Genomic DNA, 23,522 nt, shown 5'->3' with positions numbered 1-23,522 from the left:
TAGGGCATAATTATGCAATCTGGAATCATTTAGGTGTTTAGAAGGGGTCAATTTAGGGTTTATGTCAGTGATGAACTTAAAGTCTCAATACTCCTCAATCCTATTATTTGTATATTCATAATAAGACTTAGGACACTGATTTTTTTTTTAAAATTGTTGTTATTTTTGAAGCAAAGAAAATTTTACTCACTGTTACATTTCTTAACATTAAAAACATTACAATATAAAGCCTAATTAATAACTACCCATTAAAATCATAATCCTAAGATTAAGCCATGACCACCAGCATGAATAACAAAAAAAATAACCAACACCAGAAAAATAGGAACAACATGAAACATTCAATGAATCCACATTAGCAGTCCTAAACACATCTTCTAACACTCCTCATTATTTTAGGAGCTGCAAACATCAAGTTTTGTCCTCAGAAATTCAAACTTGCTAACTGGCAGTGGCTTGGTGAAAACATCTACAACCTGATCTTCTGTTTTGCAGTAAACAAGAACAACAACTCCATCTTTCTGTACTCCCTTAAGAAGAATAATTTAATATTAAAATGTTTAGTTTTCTCGTGAAACACAGGATTTTGAGAGATAGCAATGGCAGCTTGATTGTCAACAAGAATTTTCGTGCTTTCCTCCTGCTCTAAGTTAAGATCGATTAAAATCTTCCTTAGCCACAAAGCTTGATTAACAGCAGCTGTTGCAGCAATAAACTCTGCTTCAGCTATGGATTGAGCTACAATTTCTTGTTTTTTCGAACTCTATGAGAAAACACCATAACCAAGTGTGAAACAATAGCCTGAAGTGCTCTTCATATCATCAATAGAACCTCTCCAATCACTATATGAGAAACCAACCAGCTTGAACTCTTTGCTCTTTGTGTATTTAATGCCAAAATCACTTGTGCCTTTCACATATCTAAGCACCCTCTTTGCAGCCTTGAGATGCCATTCACTTGCACAATGCATAAACCGAGATAAAATGCTTACAGCATTCAAAATGTCAGGCCGAGTTGCTGTGAGAAACATTAAGCAACCAATCAGGCTTCTGAAATATGCTTGAACAATCTTCTCTGTTCCATCTTCTTTACAGAGCTTTTCTTTTGAGTTCATTGGTGTCCTCATTTCTTTACATTCTTCGAGTTTAAACTTCTTCAGAATATCCTTGGCATATTTCTTCTGACAAATAAAGACTTCATGTTCATTCTGTTTGATTTCCATTCCAAGAGAAAATGTCATCAATCTAAGATTTGTCATTTCAAAAAACTTCATCATCTCTTGCTTAAACTTTTTCACAATACTTATGTTGTTTCTTGTCACAAGTACGTCATCCACATATAGTGAGATGACAAGAATGTCAACTCCATTGTGCTTGACATATAATGTTGATTCAGATAAGCTTTTGACAAATCTCAAGTTTTGTAAATATTCATCAATCTTGCTGTACCACGCTCTTGGAGCTTGCTTCAATCCGTAAAGTACCTTTTTAAGAAGATAAACTTTATCTTCTTCTCCTTCCTTAACATAGCCTTCTGGTTGTTCTACATAAATCTCTTCCTACAGAAAACCATTCAAGAATGCTAACTTGACATCTAATTGGTGCACTTTCCAATTTTTTTGTGTTGCAACAACGAGTAAGAGCCTGATGGTGTCGAGTCTAACGACTGGTGCGAAGGTTTCTGAGTAGTCCACACTGAATATTTGAGCATATCCTTTGACCACGAGTCTAGCTTTATACTTGTTGATTGAGCCATCAGCATTAAGCTTGGTTCTGTACACCCATTTGACTCCAATTACTTTTTTGTTTTGGGGTTGATCAACCAACTCTCATGTTTCATTCCTTTCAATCATGAATAGCTCTTCTTTCATTACAGTAATCCAATTTTGATCCATCTTAGCCTTTTCATAATTTGTAGGTTCACACATAGCAATATTCATCTTTGATAAACATCAGAAAGTAGTCTTGTACCTCTGATAGGACTGTCATCTACCATTTCATTCTCCCAATCTCCAATGCTAGAAAACTTGAACTTGTGCTTTTTTAAGGTTGGATCCATCTTTTTTGCATCATCCCAGTTTCACTCTTCATTTTTCATAAAGTGCACATCCCTGCTTATAATAATTTTTCCAGTTTGTGGTTGAAAAACTTTATAAGCTTTTACAACTGAGCTGTAGCCAATAAAGATGCCTGGAAGTGCTCTTTTATCTAATTTATCTTTCTTGGTCTATGGAACATAAGTGAAGCACAAACATCCAAATATTTTAAGGAAATTCAGAGATGGTTTATAACCATACCATGCCTCAAAGGGTGTTTGATCCTTCATTGCTCTTGTGGGAAGCCTGTTTTGCAAAAAAACAACAGTATTTGTTGTTTCAGCCCAAAATTGCTTTGGCAGATTCTTCTCATGTAGCATACATCGTGTCATCTCCAATATGAATCTATTCCGTCTCTCACTTACTCCATTTTATTGTGGAGTGTATGAAGCGGTTAATTGATGTTGGATGCCTACCTCTTTACAAAAATGAGTGAATGCTTCAGAGGTGTACTCTTTGCCATTGTCTGATCTAAGAGTTTGAATTCTACAGCCACTCTCATTCTCAACTCTGGCTTTAAAGTTTCAGAAGACTTGAGCCACCTCTGATTTGTACTTTAAAAAAAAGATCCAATACATACGGGTGAAATCATCAATGAATGCAATATAACAAAGACTACCTTTCAAAGAAGGCGTTCTTTGTGGGCCTGCAATGTCAGTATGAATTAATTGTAACTTCTTTGATGCTCTCTATGTTGCCCTGGGAAATGGTTTCCTACTTTGCTTTCCAAACTGACATGCTTTGCAGTTTGGAATATGATCATCAAGTTCTGGAAAATCATTTACCATATTCTTGGATTTCATCTGCAGTAGCCCCTGATGATGATAGTGCCTGAGCTTTTTGTGCCATACTTCAGTGATATTTTCTTTGATTGAGAAAGCAGTTTGCTCCTCCTCCAATAGATTTAGAGTAAAGCTTTTCCCTTTCATTTTTACTTTAAAAATATCTTGGCCAACTGCATCTTTAATCAAGCAACTTTTATCTTTGAACATAATTTTATAACCCTTTTCAATTAGTTGTCCAACACTTAACAAGTTTTGATCAATTTCAGAGACATATAATACATCAGAAATGAACTTTGTACCTGAACAAGTTGAAATTGCAACTGTTCCTTTTCCCTTCATAGTTATGTACTTGCCATTACCAACTCGAACTTTCGATAAGTTTGCATTGCTTAGTTCCTTGAATAGATCCTTGTCATGTCATGTGGTTAGTACAACCACTATCTATAAGCCAACTCTCACTTGATTCGATGTCGGAGAAACATGTAACTACGAACAGGTGATATTCCTCATCTTGATCAGTAATCTTTACATCTTCACCATGTTGCAGAATTTTATTTTTACAGATAACAGTTTCATGCCCCATCTGATTACATTTAGTGCATTTAACATCAGGTCTTCTCCAGCATCTAAATGGAGGATGACCTTTCTTTCCATAATGTTGGCAAGGTGAATAGAATTTCTTCTGATTTTCATTCTTTTCTTTTGCATTGGTTGATGCAGTACTTGCCCCATTTCCTTCAAAATCTTTTTTTTTCTTTCTTTTGCTTTTGGCCACATTTTGTTGCTTTGACTGCCAAAGCTCCTTCAATTGTTGTATCTTCCCTCATCAGTCTTCTTTGTTCTTGTGCTTGCAAAGTGTTAAGCAATTCTGTTAAGGAAATTTTTGACAGATCTTTTGTATTCTTCAAGACAGTGATGGTTGCTTCATATCTTTCAGGTACTGTAACAAAAATTTTTTCTACAATTCTTAAGTCAGTAAATTCAGATCCAAGAAGCCTTATTTTGTTTGCGATACTCAAAAGCTTATCGGAGTAATCTTTAATTATCTCGGAGTCCTTCATTCTTTGAAGTTCAAATTTCCTAATCAAGTTAAAGACTTGTATCCCTTTAATTCTTTCATCTCCTTCATATTCATTCTTGAGATAATCTCATATCTTTTTGCTGACTTCAGAGACATGATACGAGTGAAGATGATGCATGAGACTGCAGCAAACAAGTAGGCATTTGCCTTTGATTTCTTTGTCTTCTTTTCTTTCTTTGCTTTAATCTGTGCCATGGTGGGATTGTTTAGAAGTGCAAGAATTTCATAGTCTTCTTCCACTGCTTCCCAAAGATCTAAAGCTTCCAAGTATGTCTCCATACATACTGTCTAAATCTGGCAGTTATCTCCGTCGAACACCGCTGGAGCAATTACGGAGAAACTGGCTTCAGCTTCCATGACGCGTCAATTTCACACACAGATCCCTTAAGAAGAAAGCTTTGATACCAAATGCTGTTATTTTTGAAGCAAAGAAAACTTTACTCACTATTACATTTCTTAACATCAGAAACATTACAATATAAAACCTAATTAATAACTACCCACTAAAATCATAATCCTAAGATTAAGCCATGACTACAAGTATGAATAACAAAAAGAATAATCAACATAAAAAAAACAAGAACAACATAAAACATTCAATGAATCCATATTAACAATCCTAAACACATCTTCTAATAAAAATAATTTGGCTTCCCCTATTTTTATTGATTAACATAGCTCATGGCTGTAAACCTGGCAAGAAAATAGTTGGCACAGAGTTTTCCTTTCCTCCTGCCCCTGATGGTGGATTCCTGGTTTCCTGTGTACTTCATTCTCAATCTTAGTTGATCTTTACAATTCCCTGAAACTAGTTAGCTGTTAGTTAAAGAAAATGAGGGAGATAAGCACATTTTCAATAAATTTGATTGGAAATGCAAAGTATATCAGCCACCCAATTTGACATAATAATTTAAAATCTCACAATATTACGGTAAAAAATTAATAAAAAACTACGAAAATGACATAAATTAAAATTTTAATAAAAATTATATATAATTTAATAAAAATAAAAAAATAAAAATTACCATAATGCATCGAAAATGAGTTAATAATTAGTGCAATTAATTCAAAGCTCGAATTTTGTTATGCCTTATCATATTAATCATAATAAATGAAAATTTATTCTTAAATTATTCAAGCAAAATGGTAGCGCAGAGTTGTGAATTTGAGCCTAGACTGTCATAATGCAATTTCTTTTTTCAAAAAGTAAATTTTTGTACACCTTATCAAGTTCTTTATTTTATTATTATGGATCACGTGAAGCATTTAGGGAGAATTCTCCCCCTAGATTTTTTTTTTTTTTTTTCTGGCCATAATCCTTCCTCCAGGTTTACAATTCAAGTTTAGTTTCCCCAAATTGATTGGAAAAGCAAAGCATTGCTAACCACTCAAATGCATATAATATCAAGGCTTATTTTGTCTTGCTAGTCAAATGTTCACATTGTGGTTTGTGATAATAGAAACAGTTCACAATTTATTTGATATGCATGTTCATTCGAGTAGTTTAATTAATTTTGAGTTGAATTATTTAAAATTAAATTAAATTAAATTATTTTTATTAATTGAATCAAAAATTTTAATTTTAAAAATTAATCAACCGAAATTACTTCAATTGATTCTGTTGATTTTTTTAGTTAATTGAATAATACAATACATTAAATTATATTATATTTTAAAATTTTGTTTTTTCATGTATGAAATACATTAAATAAAATTATCTAACAAAAATATTTAAATACCGAAATATTAAATTAAAAACTTTAATAACTTAAAATGAAATAAATAATTTTATATATTTTTAGTTATATATATATGTTTTATAATATTTTGCTTGAAATTTATGTTAATTTGATTAATTCTATTTTCGAATTGAATTAATCGAAAATAAAAAATTTTTTAAAATTATTTTTGATAATTGATCAAAATTAATTCAGTAATTGATCAATTAATCAAATTGATCAATTTGATCTGTTGATTCGATCAAAATCGAATAATAAACACACATATTTTTTGATATTGTAATAGTTAAAATTTAAATTTGATTATTATAATTAAAAATTAACAATCTATCAACAAATTCAACAATTATTAACCTTATAATTGGCTTAAAAAAAGGGCATAATCCATTTTAAATCTTTATCTTGTATATCTAATTTAGAGTTTAACTTCAATTTTTTTTTCTTTCCTAATGGTTTTATTTAATTTGTGTTACAACTCTTTCTTGACCACATTTTTTTCACCAAAGTGACATGATATTTTATTTAACATTTTAATAATTAAAGCAGTAATTTCTGAAATTTAGTCTTAATTTATCGATTTAAATGCTCAAACAGTATCCTTTTAAATTTAATTGCTAGAACTCGAAGTTTGAGATGGCTTATCATATTAATTAATCATAAGGAATGGTTTTTTTAATTATTTGAAATTATTTGAATAATATATTATATTATAAATTTTTTTTTTCAAAAAGTAAATTTACTCATTTATCTCTGCCTTATTAGTAAATTTTTTTAGTACAATTTAGCAGGGCAATGCCCCTTAATTTGAGGGCTGTGGCTTTTTGGGCTTTGGAAATTACCATTTCACGGGTACTTCAAATTTCCATTCTATTTACCATGAATGCTATACTTTTTTAGACATATGATAAATGTTTTTTTTTTTTTTTTTTATAAAAAAATTATTATAGTTTGATAATAAAAAAAAATTTGTAAGTATTCAATTTAATTTTGCTTAATATTTGATTTTAAGGGTGGTTATATTAATTAATTAAATTACATTAAATCTTGAATTCAAATAATAAATTATTTCATTTTGATATAATTTGAACAACTTGTTCAACCTTTTTTAAGATCAAACCGACTCACTTATAATCAATAAAAAAATGACAACCTAAACTTAATAATCAAATTATAATGATTTGAAACTTGAAAAATGCTTGACTTAAAATGACTTGGAAATTGGAATAAAAAAAAGTGACTACAAACTTGAGGCGACTTTATCCAAAACATGAAAGTAAATTAAAAGATAAAGCTTGCTTTTTTTTTTTTAAATTTTTTTAAATTTATTTTGATTGAAATGAAATTAAAAACACCACAAAAATGTTAACGTTATATAAAAGAAAAATTAGATAAATTTATTACTTAATTCATTTAATTTTTATAACTGCTCTTAAAAGATATCATTTAACAAATTTGAGCTTTAAATATTAATATCTGTAATTTTTTTAATCTTTAAATTATAATTATTTTTATTAAAAAAAGTTAGATATGATTCTTTTAGGATACATTGAACACGATAGGTTTATGATATTTAAGATATAGCCTCATGTAAACTATTGGTTTTAAAACCAACATTTTACATGTGCTTAGAAAATGAAAAAAATAAATAAATTGGAGGTTTTTTTTTTTTTTTTCAAGTTTGTAATTGATGTAAATGTAAATGGTGCCCATTTACACAAAATTATAATGCATCTTCTACATGATGATCATTTGAATATCAAAATAAAATATAATTTACAAGTTATTAATAATGAAAACAAATAAGACTAGCCAAGATTTTAAACATATGATATAATATTATTATTGTTTTCCAACAAAAAAAGATGTTACTATTACTCTTACCTTTCCTTTCCATAATGGCTTATGCCAATGTTTTAGAATTATATATTTAGTCTCAATAAGTTAATTCAAATATTAAATTTTTTTTAAAAAATTAACTTAAAAAATTGTGTAATAATTTAATCTTATATTGAGATATTATAAAAAATTATTATGATATAGATATTTAAATTTATTCATGTAAAATATTTTTTGATAAATAAAATAATAAATTTTTTTTATCAAAATAAATAATATTTCGTTGATTATAAATCTTCACATATCACATGGGCCTACCTAGGCAGTAGCTGAGTCTCAAAACATAGTTGCCGTCGAACGATGCACGGTCAATTTTACATGTTTTTGTCATGACTTTAGAAGTTCAAAATGTCGGCAACCTTTTTTTTTTTTTTTTGTCTTTACCACATCCAAAGAGAGGAACTCATTTTTTATTTTAATTTAGATTTTATGGATTTGATTTCATGAGAATTATCTTAATAATTTTTTTAATTTAGATTTTACACATTAGGAGAGATATGATTTAATTGCAGCCACATAATCGCAACACATAATAAATAAATAAATATATTTTTAAAAATTTTTTAATTTATTCATAAATTTTTTACTTTACTATTTATTTTATTAAAAAATATTATTTATATAATTTTTTTTAAATTTATAATCTTTAAACACTAATTCAAATAATATCAACTTATTTAAAGATTTCATAATTAATAAATAATATGTTAAAGTCTGGATATATTAAAAGTTTTACAAAATTCAAATAAAAAAATCATTAAAAAATTCACAATATTACTAATATCTCTAATATTAAATTTTGAAATAATTAACTCAAATCAATATTTTTATATTTTTATTGATAATAAATAAACTGGACCCAGGACTCATTAATTGAAGTGACAGGTCCGAACTCAAAACTTGAGACTAGCATTCACGCTTTCTTTTGTAACAGAAAAAAAAAAATTCATTTTTTGCATGAGATTTAAAAACAAATACAGCACTTAGGGTGAGCGATAGTCCGATTTTGATTCGATGAGAGTCCATAAAGTTAAATTTTTTAAAAAAAGTTTAAGTTTTAGATTGAGTTAGATTGAATAGTATTAAAAAAAAGATCGAATTCATATTTTAGATAAATTTAATTTGATTTGATTTAATATTATATAAAAATAATTTTTTAAAATAATTTTTTATTTATATATATTTATATAATTATATATTTAAATATTTATATTTTAAAAAATAATATTTTATATTTAAAAATTAATATTTTATTAATTTCGAATCGAATCGAATATGATTTATATATTATCGAATTGGATCGAATTAAGATATAAAAAAAATTAAAAAAAATTTAAATCAAATCAAAATTAAATTTAATGAATATTAAATCGAATCGAATTCAAAACGAATAAAAATTCATATCGATTTAATTTGTTGTTAACCCTAACAACACTACATGGTTTAGGAATAGGGTTGGTAACCCTAACAACACTCGAAGGACCACAGCAGCTACATGGGTTAGGAATAGGGATCATAAAAGGACAATTGGACGTAGTAGAACAAAGTTGAATTTGAGAAATTAATTGGACAATTTAAAACGAGTGACAATAGATAAATAACTTTTATTATATTTATTTTATGGAAATAAATAACTCATATATATGTAATTTATTTTATCACCACTTTAATATTGTCCTTACATGTAGGGATAATGAGTCTATCTCGTGACTTGGACATAACATTATAGGTATAGCAAAATTATTTAGGCAACATCAGCTTTTGCATCATGTAAAATTTTAAGATGAACATTTAACCTAATTAAAACATATTGAAAATAATTAGAGCGACACTTATTTTATTTATATATGTGCACAAAATTATATCCCAACTTAATTTGGGTGAAATTTATTTAATTAATCTTTTTATATTCATTTAAATAATTATAATGTTCTAATACAAGAATAAAAGAAGAAAGATATAACTTTCAATTTTGATTTCATAGTTGCAAATAATTACATGTAAAAACAAATTTGATTATGATATTTTTTTGGAATTTAAGACAAATTAATTTTTTGATTTGGCTTCCCTATAATAATACTATTTAAGATACAAACAACAATAAATAAAAATACCAACCAAATATAATTATCATAACTAAGATATAGGTTTTGATTAATCTTGGATGGAGCGTAATCATTTTTTAATTTATTAATGCTGCTTTGAAACAAAAGAAAGGATATAAAACAAATTACAATTAACCAGCTGACATAGAAAGAGAAGAGAACTGATAAAACTATAATATAATTTATTCGAGTTTGGATAAAACTATATTTTTTATAACATAGAATTATTATTTAAAAATAAAACATAATTACATATAGAACACAAGGCAACAAATATTAACACATAAAAAAGAGTAATAAAAATAATTAATGTCATACCTTAGGCCAAGTCACCAATTACGTGAATATGTTGGCATCTTTCTATTCACACAGCCCGTTCGTTTATCACATGTCATGATGACTGGCAAGTTCAATGGCTTTAAGGCCCTCCCTGCTCCCTCTCTTTCTTCTATATATATCTCATTGGTGTGCTTACTACAACACAATAAAAAATAAAGTAGAAGAATTTGTGTATTTTGATCACGAATGGGTAGTGCTTCAAGAAAAACATTCCTCCCCCTTGATCCAATGAGTTTCACAAATGAGTCTCGAGCAGTGATTGATTTCATTGCTGATTACTACAAAAATATTGAGGAATACCCAGTTCTAAGCAGAGTTGAGCCTGGTTATTTGTCAGCCACGTTGCCTGAGTCGGCCCCCTATTGCCCTGAATCTCTTGAAGATATACTCAAAGATGTTCATGATTGCATCGTGCCAGGACTTACTCATTGGCAAAGTCCTAACTTCTTTGGCTACTTCCATGCAAATGCTAGCACTGCTGGTTTTCTTGGAGAGATGCTTTGCTCAGGTTTTAATGTAGTTGGTTTCAGCTGGATTTCGTCACCAGCTGCAACTGAACTTGAATCCCTAGTCATGGATTGGATGGGCAAATTGCTTAAGCTACCATCTTCATTTTTGTTCTCTGGAACTGGTGGTGGAGTCTTGCATGGTAGCACATGTGAGGCTGCAGTTTGCACTTTGGCTGCTGCAAGAGACAAAGCCTTGAAAGAACTTGGTGGTTGGGAGAATATAACCAAATTGGTGGCTTATGCGTCTGATCAAACACATTTTACTTTCCAAAAGGCAGCAAAATTAGTAGGCATTCCCCCATCAAATTTTCGGCTCATTGAAACATCTTTTTCAACAGGATTTTCAATGTCACCTGAAAAGGTTCGTTTTGCTATTGAAGATGATATCAAATCAGGTTTGGTACCATTGTTCCTATGTGCAACTATTGGGACAACACCCAGTGGAGCTGTTGATCCTATTGCAGAATTAGGCAAGGTTGCCAGGGAATACAAGCTTTGGCTCCACATTGATGCAGCTTATGCAGGAAGTGCCTGCATTTGCCCCGAGCTCAGGCATTACCTTGATGGAATTGAACTTGCAAACTCCATCAGCATGAATCCACATAAATGGTTCCTCACTAACATGGACTGCTGTTGCTTGTGGATCAAGGAACCAAAGATCTTAGTGGATTCATTGTCAACTGATCCTGAAATTTTAAGAAACAACGCTAGTAAATTCAAAGGTGTGGTCGACTACAAAGATTGGCAGGTTGCACTGAGTAGACGATTCAGGGCTTTGAAGCTTTGGATTGTGATTCGCAGGCATGGCCTGGCGAACCTTATTTACCACATTCGAAGCGACATCAGCATGGCTAAGCGGTTTGAGGCATTTGTGGCTATGGATGAGAGGTTTGAGATTGTGGTGCCAAGAAAGTTTGCATTGGTTTGCTTCAGGCTTAAGCCCAAGCAAGAGGCTGAAGGCACTGAATTGAACTGTAAATTGCTGGATGCTATAAATTCAGGTGGGAGAGCTTTCATGACTCATGCAGTGGTGGGTGGGATATATGTCATTCGCTGTTCAATTGGAACAACTCTGACTGAAGAACATCATGTGGACGCTTTGTGGAATCTCATTCAAGAAAATGCTCAAATTTTATTATTGGAGTCGATTAATTAACTAGCAAATTAATAATTAATGAAGAAAAAATTATCCCAAATTTAGTTCCTTTGGACTTAACTTTCATACTTTGTGTACTAAATTCGTACTTGTCAAACTTTGTTACTTAGTTCAATCTTAATGAAATTTTATTATATTTATGATCTGTTCATTTATTTTAAGAATATTATAGATATGTTCATTTAGTTTAATAAACAAGTCTTAAAATGATTAAAATAATATTCAAGATCATTTGTTAAGTTTCATAAAAGCATATAAATCGAATCTATTTATAAACTGTTCATTTAAACTGATCATATTCGCAAACTGAACCTATTTCCATGGCTGAGAAGAGCATAAGGGAAGGAGGAAAGAGATATGGAGAGACACAGACTGCTTTGAAAACAAATCTACAAAGTCATAGATTACACTAAATGATACAGTGGTGGGTGGGGGGAAGGGGTAAGGGAAAGCAATCCATTCCATACCCACGAGTTTCGACCCATATCGGCCTCTTAAAATCCAAATTGTTTTTTAAAATTCAAATATCAAATCAAATTGGTTAACAATAGAAAAATATTAAAGCCGAATCCAAGTCAAATTTTAATCAGATCCAATCCGATATATGCTTAAAAATTATATATATTTATATATTTATTTAATTTTATATTTATATTAACAATAATATTTTATTAATTTCAGATCGAATCAGATACAATTTTATATAATATCAATTCGAATCAGATTCAAATATAAAAAAATAAAAAAATATCAGATTGAATTCGAATTTTATATGTATAAAATGAGATCAAATTCGTGGTGAGTAAAAACCTGTCCAGACCCGACCTGTTGCTATACTTTGAGGAGAATGCAAAGCCAAGACAAAAACAACATATTTCGTAATTTATATGTAACATATTGAACTCAATTAGGTTGTAAATTTTTGGGCATATATACAGGTGGAAAAGTATAGATCTTTGATCTGATGCTTGGTTCTTTATGTTATGTACACAGACATCAGCCATCCATTAGTATCAAGGAGCAATGAACTCCTTAGATTTCCACTCTACTAATGCCACTATCATCATTATTCTCTGAGCTGAATTCTCCTCGATAGATGATATTCATGATGGTCTTTGTCGCTTGGCCAACAGCTCGCGAAGTTTTTCTAGCAGCCCCAGCAACAACCGGCTGTAAAGAGATGATAGGCAAACTAGCCCGTTCTTGAATCATTGCTGGATAGAGATGCTAACAAAATTAAAGTTCCAAAAAAGCAAATGGAATAAAAAAATTTTGATACCAAGCATTTGGTTGAGGGCCTGCGGGATAAGGGGGTGGGGATCGTTGAAGAGCAACTTTTGAACTTACACATGGTCTGCTGGTGAGCAAGTGAACCAATCTGACGAATTCCAGCTTCAGCAGCCTGCACAGCTTGAGCTGATTTCTTGACACCATCAGCAATCTCTTGGCTGTGCGTCAAGTAGCCAAATGAAGCATTTTACTCAAAATCATGAAAGCTATTGTGAAAACAAAAAGTTTAAAAGTATATATCACATTATTCAGGGTCTCAAAAAGGCACAACATAGATTGAATATAATATGCTATGAGATTTGGTACAAGAAAAAATGCAGTATCATCTTTCCGCAATACATGAGAATGCCCCAGAGAAACAAAATTTCTTGGTTTTAGCACTGAAATAATGTTTGCCAACAGTCTTCAACTAAATATCCCATGATATAACCTTCTATGACATCTGCTATTTCCTCTAAGAGTACATTAGAGTCCATTTCAAAATATGTTTTCTCTTCTATTTACAAGAGGGAATCAACCTACTGCTTCTGATTTGGGAGAAACAATTATATGCATAACTATGCAACAAAAAGATGAAAATAGGATTTATTGTCACCTTAAATCACTTAGTTCCAGTGTAAGATCACTGATCTCCATGCCTGAAAGCCTAATAGCAGCCATAGTACTGGGAAGCTCCTCACGAGCAGTATCTGCTAGCTTGGAAAGAGAAACTGCAGCTCTTCCCATTGCCTGCAGAACAGGAAAAAAAAAAATAATAACAATATAAAATGCAAACTAGACCTGATTTAGAAAACTTATGTTCAATTTTATCATCCAAAAAAGCATTTCTTTCTTTGATTGAGGCTGATGTAGATTTCCTAATGATCACATAAGGCTACAGATCTAAAGTTTAAAACTGAGTATATTAGGAATACACGACAATCTGGATGAACAAGCTTAAACTGTGCAGTCACTGTTGAAAGTTCAAATCACAAACAAGGCATGAATGAAATCATTGAAAATTAAACATTATTGCTTACTATGCACTACAGAAATTATCAAATAAAATCACATTCATATCATAAAATAAAGACAAATTATTCAATTTGTAAATGAAATGGTGAATAGACAGCCTAGCATATCACATCAAAGTAAAAGTTTCAGATACAATGTCTGAAACTTACATGGAGTGTTGGAACAGCTGCAATGACCAGACTTGTAAACGCCACAGAAGTCTGCATGTATCCAAGTGCTTGGTATTAATCAATCAGAAAATAGAAAATCTCAATACCAAACATATTCATTAGTACCAAAGCTTGAAGACAATACTATGAGCATTTCAGAATACAAAATTTCAAAACTAAACACTTAATTCTTACTGACACCTATCAACATAATAATCTATTTAATTTTCACATCACTAACCATAACAAACAGCACAATTGGAAACTACCCAACAAATAATTCAAATCCTATAAGCACCCAAAAACTACAAAACCCCACCAAAACTATACCAAGCAAACTATAAACACTCCTAGAAAGAATATATTACCATCCCAAACTTTCTATATTATCAAAATACAAATTAAAGCAGCAAATTTTTTTGTCAAAATTCACTTCCAATCAATACTAAACCCATAAACAACCGCATAAAGCAAGCACCTAAATCCTAGTAGCCACAAAACCATACCATCCAAGCAATGAAAACCAAAAGCAAAGCATACTCTTACATTCCAACATTCTAAAACATCCAAACATGATCAATTCCATATATATATAACACTGTAAAAACTGCAGACAAACAAGAAATACGCATCAAATTTGTAAAAATCCATTAAGCAATAAGCGCCCACATAAAACATGCTAAAACCAAGGAATACCACTAAACAATGTCAAATAAGCACCCAATAACCACAAAACCTTAAAAAAGTATCCACTTACAGAAATCAAATCCATTATAAGCACCTACTAACCATTCTTTCCATGCAATGAGAACCCAAATAGAGCATAGTCAACCACTTCAACATTCTCATACATCTAAACATCATGAATTCCGTAATTCTAAAAACACACAAAAAAAAGAAGCCAAAAATCCATAAAATAGAAAGCACCCACATTAAAACAGAACGAGCCAAAAACAAGAACTACCCAAAGCATCCAATAACTTCAAAAGCATTAAAACCATACCGTACAAGCAATAAAGGCCAACAGATAGAAGGCCTGATCACTCAAGTTCATCTTTTTAATCGAAATATAAGTGGGGACAATTGGATTCCCAACTCCCACATTGTAATTTTCATTAAATTCTTCTCCAAGATTGAAATTTGAAGTTTGGGTCAATCCTTTGGACTCCAAACTTGATTCCTTTGAAGCTGAATTGGTAGAAGGATTGGAAGAGCAAAGTGGGACGAAACAAGAAGAGGGTTTTGAAGAGAAGGAAAAAGAAGAGGGTGACTTGAACAAGGAAATTTGGGTTTTTGTCCCTGAAGGGAAAGAAAGGAATGGGAGAAAAGAGTTTGCTGTGGGGATTGCATTTAAAAAGAGATTGAGTTTCATTTGAGGGAATTCTGGGAGAAGAGAGTTTTGAGTCTGAGGGAAAGGAAAGGGTAGCGAAAGAAATTTTTTTAAGTGAAAATATGAGGTTAATGTTGTCTGTCGGACAACGGTTGAGACAGTGGTTGTTGTAGTTTTCCTTACATTGCTTTGTCTTGGCCAGTGTTGTTCATGGGCTCACCTGAGCTGATTCGAGTTGGGTTCTGTTCTGAGCTCAGGTTTGGACACTAGCCGAGGCCCGTTTATAATCTGAATTAAAAATTTTTTTTAAATATATATATATATATATTTGACAAAATCGACAAAAAGAAATAGAATGAAGAATATATTTAATCTTCTTTAACACGGGTTTATTTTTTAAATTGATGTAAATAAAAATTTGATTTTTATATTTTATATGAATTTAATACACGTAAATATTAATATTAGTTACAAGAAAACTTATGAGAAATAAACTGATTATCATAAATAGAATATTTATACTAACAAACAACTCTCGCGTTACGTTATATTTTATAATTAATTTTAATATTTTAAGTTTTAATATTAATACATTAACTAATACTCTTCACTTAAATAAATAATAATCAAATCGGTCAGCATATCTTCCCTTGAGTCCTATGGATGAGCTGTGATAAGCAATAGCCATTGTGTGCCAACGCTGTATCTATTTCCGGTATATGCCTTTCCGAAGGACCATCTCAGCCCATCCTTCACATCTGGGTCTAGAACTGCTGAATCAATCAGATTACTAATGCTTTTGTATGTCATCATCCTGGGAAGAGTGAATAAAATAAGTCAGATGATGAAACCCTTAGTTACACACTTTATCATAATGCAAGTCCACTTGAGACCAACCTTCATTCTTGTTTCATTACTACTATTTGCATAATTTTGAGAAAAAGATTAAAAAAAAAAAAAAAAACTCTAAAAATGTTGATAGTCGAAAAAAATAAGGAGCAAAAACAATGAAAAAAGAAACCGAACCCGGGATCTTTTACGCCGCATTTGCACGAAATGGTTGAATCCGGTGGTGTGCCATCAGACAACTAGACAAAAGGTAAAGAGATTATAAATATTCAATGGCTAACAAAATCAGATGTAGGGCAATCTTGATCTACAAAGTAGAGTTCAATGGGCAAATATACCTTCACATGGTATATCTTTCACCTGTGAAAAATCAACTCCAATCTTTGGGACAACCTCAGGCATAACGTTTCCCACGTATGAAGCAGGAAGACTGGCGTAAAATGATCTTTTCAAATTCCTCAACGTCGTCTGTGTACCACAATCATTTCTGACAATTTCCAGGTTCACCGAAGGGCTCCTGCACCAAGTATATTAACATGAGAACTGCCAGTCAATTTGCTGAAACTATTGCTATTTATCTACATATGTATCTTGGTCCCTCAATTGGATATTGCCATAGCCACCAATTTCATAAAAAGTTGAATGCATAATAAAATATTATCACCGTCACACCATAACTCTTGTATAAAATGGGATTGCCTGATCTCCTTCACGGACAAAAGAGTATGACTACTTAAAAAATGCTCTAAGCCTTAAACGTTTCCATTTTATCAAGTTAGTCCCTAAACTACAGTTTACAAACAACCAAATCAACTAACTATAAACAACCATAAAGAAAAGCTATTTTGATCAAACCAACGAAATTTGAAGTACCCATCAAAGAAGAACACTAAATGAAAGAGTGTAAGATATATTAAAAGAAGCAGAAAAAATGGGTTTGAAAGAAAATGTGAGGAATTACCCTAGATTTCAATGGCTTGGCTGTGTTCTGAAGCTTTGGTTAATGTCAATTTAGTGAAGAAAGAGCAAAGATTTTGATTCTTTTGAAGATCCAAAAGAGAGAAAAAATGTTTGTTTGATGGTTTATGGTCGGGGTTCCGACATGCTCTTTTTATTCTTAACTTGCTTGAAGTACTTATGTTGGAAGAAGTTCACTGACAAAAGCAAAGGACAAAAGTTAAAACAAAACTGCTTACCTTAGAAGTTCTTGCTTTAATTTTTTTTTTTTCTGGTTCAAAAGAACTTAGGTTTGAAGTTGTTTCAACTTTCTCTATAAGTATTTTATTTTTACTTTTCTTTTGACTTTTGTCATGTAATACGTACCATGACTCAAATTATTCTTATTTCCTCTACTCTAGTTGCCATATATTAAAAAAAAAAGAAGATGACACCACCATCACCAACAATGAGCTTAGTGTAAGCCTGTAAGGCCTCAGCCAGTTCCCTGCGTTAAGCAAGTTTACTCCATCCCATAAACAATCAAAAGGAATGAATTTGAAGCTGTTAGCTTAACCTTTTTAAGGTGAATTAGACTTATCTACGATGAATGTTGATCTTAAAGTTGAAATGACCCATATTAGATAGTTGGTATACATTTTATTTGTGATGTACTTTCTGTTTTATGTTTTTATGTATATTTTGGGTGACATAACAAGAACTTTATTTATGTCTTAAATGAACATTTTTTTTTATATTTTTTCTTCAAAATCGGATGATTTTATTTGGTAGACCTTCTTCTTTATTATTTGTTATTTATCTTAATGCTGTCTATATTAACACTACACTTGATCAATTTAAGTGCAGGAGCCATTTTATCACCACTAACACAAAATCATATTAAAGGATCATGACAACATTTAATTTAAAATCAACAGGGAAAATCATAAATGAATTTTTTGTTCAAAGAGTATCCAATAGAAACTCCATTGTTAATGTGCTTCTCTTTTAACCCAAAGTACAAAGAAGTCCATGGTTTTGAAAGACAAGGCAATTTGATGCACTCTCTTTATTTATTTATTTATATTTTCCTAATATTCATGCATGCAACTAAGTCCTTCCAAGCCAAATAACATTCAATACATCTATAAGAATTTAAAACCCTGATGTTATCTTAACTCAACTGATTATTAATTATCACTTAGGAAAATCATATTCATAATGAATCAGTCCATAAATCCATGTCTGAGATCAAATCATCCCAATCCCATTTGCTGCAGCATTCATCAGTCCTCAATACATTAACTTCATCAAACTGGCCAAAGTGATCTGTAGCCAAATCACTAACAAAATTTCCAGGCTCGTCCACTCCTAGGCTGCTGTCTGCTTTTACAAGCTCTTTGCCTCGTTGATCAACTTCAACATAAGGAAAAGGTGTCGACATGCTGCTTTCTTCTATTGTTGGCTGGCTATTTGGAGCAATATGATCCGGGCTTCTTGGTTTCAAAGAGCCTGTTGTTGCAATACTTCGTGGCTGGGGCCTTACGATTTCCACATTTATTGCATTTTGATCTTCCTCTTCAGTTTCTTGAGCATTGAGCTTTTTACGCAGGTGGCAATTCCAATAATTCTTTACATCATTTGCTGTTCTTCCTGGGAGTCTCCCAGCAATCAGTGACCACCTGATCATGAACATAAACCACATTTACTTTTACCAATAAGCTTAATGTGTTTACTTAATCTCAAACCTTACTATCTTCTATCATGAAAAAAAAAAGGAGCGGGCTCCAAGAAAATAACTTGCCGGTTTCCCAGGAGCTTGTGGAGCTTAATGATGAGCTGCACTTCCTCTTCTGCAAAATTCCCTCTTTTGATGTTTGGGTGTAGGTAGTTCAACCATCTCAGTCTACAGCTCTTGCGGCACCTGTTTAGTCCTAAACGACACCAAATTAAGTACACCATTCATCAATTAAAGTCTTCTTTTCCTTGATGATTTCTTCTTTGAAACTCAAGATTTATAAATAAATATATACATATATATATATATATATTTATATGCGTGCATGCATGCATGTGCACACAGACACTCAATTTTTCTTTACCATTGATCATGGATTGGGGATCGTAGGTATGAGTAAAAACACTTCATTTAAAAGTTGAAAGTGACAATGCTCTAAAATAACTGAGCCTAATAAAGAAGAGGTCAATTACCCCCCTGAAACACGCATGTGGTAATCTGATTCTCATATTTATGTACACATATGACTTTAATTTGCTCTCTGAAAACTATTGCAGTAAATTCACAAAATAGGCACTGGTAATTTGCAACTTGCAATATGATTCAAGAAATCAGTTGAAAATTGATGACCTTAATTTTGTCTTAGGGATAGTAGAGACCTTTATAGTTCTTCATATATATATCTCAACTTTCTATGCCAATTTTTTGAAAAAAAAAAAATTTGCAGCCATAGAGGGTCAAAATCATAAGCATAATATACTCCAACCATGGCAGAAAAGGAGAATGGAAATTGCATGACCCCCAAGCCAAATGTACAAAAAAATTTTGAAGAAAATATATGGAATAAAATGAAGACTAAAGCTATGTGTCGATTAAGGACAACTGCATATGCTATCAAAGTTAGGGGTGTAAACAAACTAAACATGAACAAATTTTGTTATATTTATGATAATTAAGGAATTATGAAATGTTGTTTGTGATTATTTATTAAACTTAAAAAATGAATAAAAACAAATAGAAACCAAATATGTTTGTAAATTATTTATCAAATGTTTTATTCATTTGCGCATCTAATCAAAGTAATGTTTTTGAATCAAGATGAAGATTGAAGAAGAAAAATGAAAAATTAATACTTTCATACTATGAAAAGTTTCAATTGTTAAGAGACTACAAGGAGAAAAACATTTTAGGTTGCCCAATCAACGAACTAAACATAAACAAATTTTGTTATATTTGTGATAATTAAGAAATTATAAAATATTGTTTGTGATTATTTATTAAACTTAAAAAATAAATATAAACGAATAGAAATTAAATATATTCATAAATTATTTATTAAACGTTTTATTCGTTTACTCATCTAATTAAAGTAATGTTTTTGAATCAAGATGAAGATTGAAGAAGAAAAATGAAAAATTAATACTTTCATATTATGAAAAGTTTCAATTGTTAAGAGACTATAGGGAGAAAAACATTTTAGGTTGCCCAATAACACCTAACAAAATACAAATATCTAATAACAATAAAACCCATGATTTTGCTGGTCTTCATACTGATATATATAATTACCAGCCAAAAGAGGTACCCGATGCCACTGCCCATCTCCATACCGCTCTATACATTTCTTGAGCAAGTGATCTTCTTCTTCGGTCCAAGCAAAACCTCCCATATCTATTTTTTTTTCTTTTTTTTTCCTTCACCTGTTGATCATACAATCATTGTTCAACTCACACCCTGATATAGCTCTAGACCTTGATCGGCTTCCCTATTTATCCATTTGTGATCGTACTTCCAATCTCTCTTTTTTTTTTATAACACCAGTCCAATTATTACCGGCCTAAGACATTTGGAAAACTGTCCTTGCCTCTTTCTAGGGTTGTCCTATTGTTTCTATGTATTTATGATGAGGCATCATGATTATATTTGTGGGCTCTAAATAACAAATTTTCTCACATTTATCTTGTTTGTGTTTAGAAGATTTCATGTGCTCTAAACCAAAAGACAACTTGTGCTTTTTGCATTGTCGTATATATTTGTTTGGTTTCCTTCCCTTTCTTCAACCCTCCATTCACATTTCAGCTAAAAGTACAGTAACATCAACTTTTACTTTCAGCCAAAAGCCTCCCATTGGCATTGCTAAAGTCAGAGAAAGAAAAACTCAGCCATGTGCATTGATTTTATATTCTATGATTTCATTGCTGGTTTTGATTTCAGAGTCTTTTCAGATTTGTTATTGGCTTATTTTTCTTATTGTGAGAGTTCATTGGCCAATTCTTGAACCAGATAAGCTGGGGCTACTTTTTAAATCGATCAGAAGAAAATGTTCAATGCATGGACCCCAACATCTATTACCACATTCAGAGTTTTCAAGACTTTATCATATGAGACAATATTAAATAAAAGATGGCATCCTTTGGTTGATTGCTTGGACAAATTGAAACCTGCGGTCCTGATGATGAATAGACAACACGGTAGCTGAAGAACAAGGGATCTTAATTTGAATCTAGTTTTTTGGCCCACGGTTTTTCAGTTAATCAAAGTTTTGATGACCATCCTCATCAGCTGGTATCCATTGGTTCCATGACAGAATCATCACAATGAATTCAATCAAATTTGATTGCTCTCCTACATATGCTGTTCTCCATCCCCTTACCAGTCTGTACAATGAAATGCTAGTACATTCTCTCAATATTATAAGTCATTGTTACATTACTTTCATTTGTCTCATTCTAAGGCAAACAGATTTTAAATCTGGTTGATGATTAACTTTCATTTACTTCAAATGTCTTTAGTCTGATATTTGTCTAGACTCTATATACAATAAAGGGTACAATGAAAGCTGACAAACGGCTCAAGTTTGGCACGATTGTGATGCCTAGAATACTTTAAGAAACAGCTTAGTGTGATATTACTTCTGGACAGCTACCATTCACATGCATACCAGACTGATAAAGACTGAACCCTTTTCTTCGCTGTAACATTGCATCAGATTGTGAGCATCCAAACTAATTGCTTAAGCAATACCTATGATGTTTTGGATTTTTTTTTCTTCTTTTAGGTATATGAGAGATAACTGTTAGCAGTGTGTCTAATTTTGAAATCATGTATGCTCTAGAAGCCTAAAGAGTTTTTTGTCCAGTTTATTTGTTATTGAGATTAGCATTGATTCTATCAGTTGATACTGCCACAATAGAGAGAGCATTTTCAGTAATGAATTAACATCCTGAAGACTCGTTTGTGTAATCAAATGGAAGATCAATGTTTGAATGATAGCTTAATTCTATACAAAGATGCATTCAAAAGTATTGATTATGAAACTATTGTACAACGTTCTCAAAATATGAAACTACATCAAGAACAATTGTAAAATTTTTAGTAGTTATGATTGTATACGGAAATTTAAAATTTTTTGTATAATTTGAATCAAGTCCCATCAGGTAAAATTTCTGACTCCACTATTTCTAATAATAGAATCAATGTTCTTATAAGTGGCCATGTAACCAAAAAAACAGCGGCTATATCTATTGGATTAGGACTGATTAATTTGATGATTATGATGTTGATACACCTAATAACATATTAATCAGTTATTTTGTGTGGTAAAGAAAGCATATATCCTACATTTATCTGGGTATAGTAACTTGTTGACAATATCAAGTTATAAGGTAAATGCTAGAGGCATTAGTATAAGAAAGTGACAACCATAACTAGATTGTGTTCGTAAAAAGAAAGGCATTTATCTTAAAATTAATTGGATCGGGACTCAGATGATAATTCGAACCAACTTGAAATGAAAGACATCTATCTTAAAATTAATTGGATTGTGACTGAAATGATAATCCGAACCAACTTGAAGAGTTTTGAATATGTCATAGATCTGTACTCTCTACCTTGATTTACATCAAACTTCACTCAATGTTGTTGTCATTTGGATAATGTAAGGTTGATTGGTCTTATTGTCACAGGTTGAGACTTAAGCTTTGAATTCACGCGATTTCGAGATTTGAATATTCACTCATCTGACATCTCGGATCAGTTTGACCGTCACGGTTCACATCCTTGTGAGGTATTGTCCGCTCTGATCCCCTGGTCTCACGATTTTATCTTACAAAAGGCGTTTCACAAGAAAAAGATGGTGTAAACCCTTTTATACTCCAGTGACCCTTTTTTATATTTGATGTGGGATTCAAGACTCCTCCTTAGGTTCGTAACATTCTCTCCCACCCAACTTCGTGACGCCCTCGTCACGGAGGTTGGCCACCCTGCCTACCTCCCTCGAGGTGCTTGGCATGGATCGAATGGTTTAGGGCTGGTTTTGATACCACTTGTTGCGGGTCAAGGCTTAAACTCCTAACCCACGCGACTTCGAGACCTGGGCATCCACTCATCTGCTGTCCCAGATCAGCCTGCCTGTCACGGTTCACACCCTTGTGAGGTATTGTCTGCTCTGACCCTCCTGGTTTCACAGTTTTATCCTACAAAAGACGTCTCACCCTCTTTTTATATTCGAT

The 23,522-nt window shown here is 31.6% G+C and overlaps 2 protein-coding genes and 1 pseudogene across 2 annotated transcripts; 1 reads left to right on the top strand and 2 right to left on the bottom strand.

Annotated features, from left to right (window-relative positions):
- Positions 1-10,200: 10,200 nt before the first annotated feature.
- On the top strand, positions 10,201-11,845 carry LOC111294646 (phenylacetaldehyde synthase pseudogene; annotated as a pseudogene).
- Positions 11,846-12,551: 706 nt separating this feature from the next.
- On the bottom strand, positions 12,552-15,754 carry LOC111294025 (uncharacterized). The gene is made up of 5 exons (XM_022887153.2): positions 15,162-15,754; positions 14,159-14,209; positions 13,591-13,724; positions 13,053-13,153; positions 12,552-12,919 (listed from the first exon to the last, which is right to left on the bottom strand). Exons 1-5 carry the CDS (start codon positions 15,528-15,530, stop codon positions 12,738-12,740), a joined length of 837 nt encoding a protein of 278 aa, XP_022742888.2. The 5' UTR covers positions 15,531-15,754; the 3' UTR covers positions 12,552-12,737.
- A 2,483-nt stretch (positions 15,755-18,237) lies between these two features.
- Positions 18,238-20,803, bottom strand: LOC111295270 (transcription factor MYB113-like). Its single transcript, XM_022888697.2, has 3 exons — positions 20,581-20,803; positions 19,078-19,207; positions 18,238-18,955 (listed from the first exon to the last, which is right to left on the bottom strand). Exons 1-3 carry the CDS (start codon positions 20,678-20,680, stop codon positions 18,490-18,492), a joined length of 696 nt encoding a protein of 231 aa, XP_022744432.2. The 5' UTR covers positions 20,681-20,803; the 3' UTR covers positions 18,238-18,489.
- Positions 20,804-23,522: the final 2,719 nt, after the last annotated feature.

The sequence above is a fragment of the Durio zibethinus genome, chromosome 14 (genome assembly GCF_047325235.1).
Source record: "Durio zibethinus cultivar Kanyao isolate XHJ-2024 chromosome 14, ASM4732523v1, whole genome shotgun sequence".
NCBI classification, from domain to species: domain Eukaryota; kingdom Viridiplantae; phylum Streptophyta; class Magnoliopsida; order Malvales; family Malvaceae; genus Durio; species Durio zibethinus.
The sequence above is the reverse complement of the archived record's forward strand: the minus strand, read 5'-3'. Positions and strand labels throughout refer to the sequence as shown.

Excerpts from the sequence above, each read along its gene's own strand:
- LOC111294025 (XM_022887153.2), bottom strand. The coding sequence starts at position 15,530 with ATGAAACTCAATCTCTTTTTAAATGCAATCCCCACAGCAAACTCTTTT. Across the intron at positions 14,210-15,161 it reads TGGCCTTTATTGCTTGTACG|ACTTCTGTGGCGTTTACAAG; the intron begins GTATGGTTTTAA and ends GGATACATGCAG. Across the intron at positions 13,725-14,158 it reads CAGCTGTTCCAACACTCCAT|GCAATGGGAAGAGCTGCAGT; the intron begins GTAAGTTTCAGA and ends CCTGTTCTGCAG.
- LOC111295270 (XM_022888697.2), bottom strand. The coding sequence starts at position 20,680 with ATGGGAGGTTTTGCTTGGACCGAAGAAGAAGATCACTTGCTCAAGAAA. Across the intron at positions 19,208-20,580 it reads TCGGGTACCTCTTTTGGCTG|GACTAAACAGGTGCCGCAAG; the intron begins GTAATTATATAT and ends GGTGTCGTTTAG. Across the intron at positions 18,956-19,077 it reads CACAAGCTCCTGGGAAACCG|GTGGTCACTGATTGCTGGGA; the intron begins GCAAGTTATTTT and ends GTTCATGATCAG.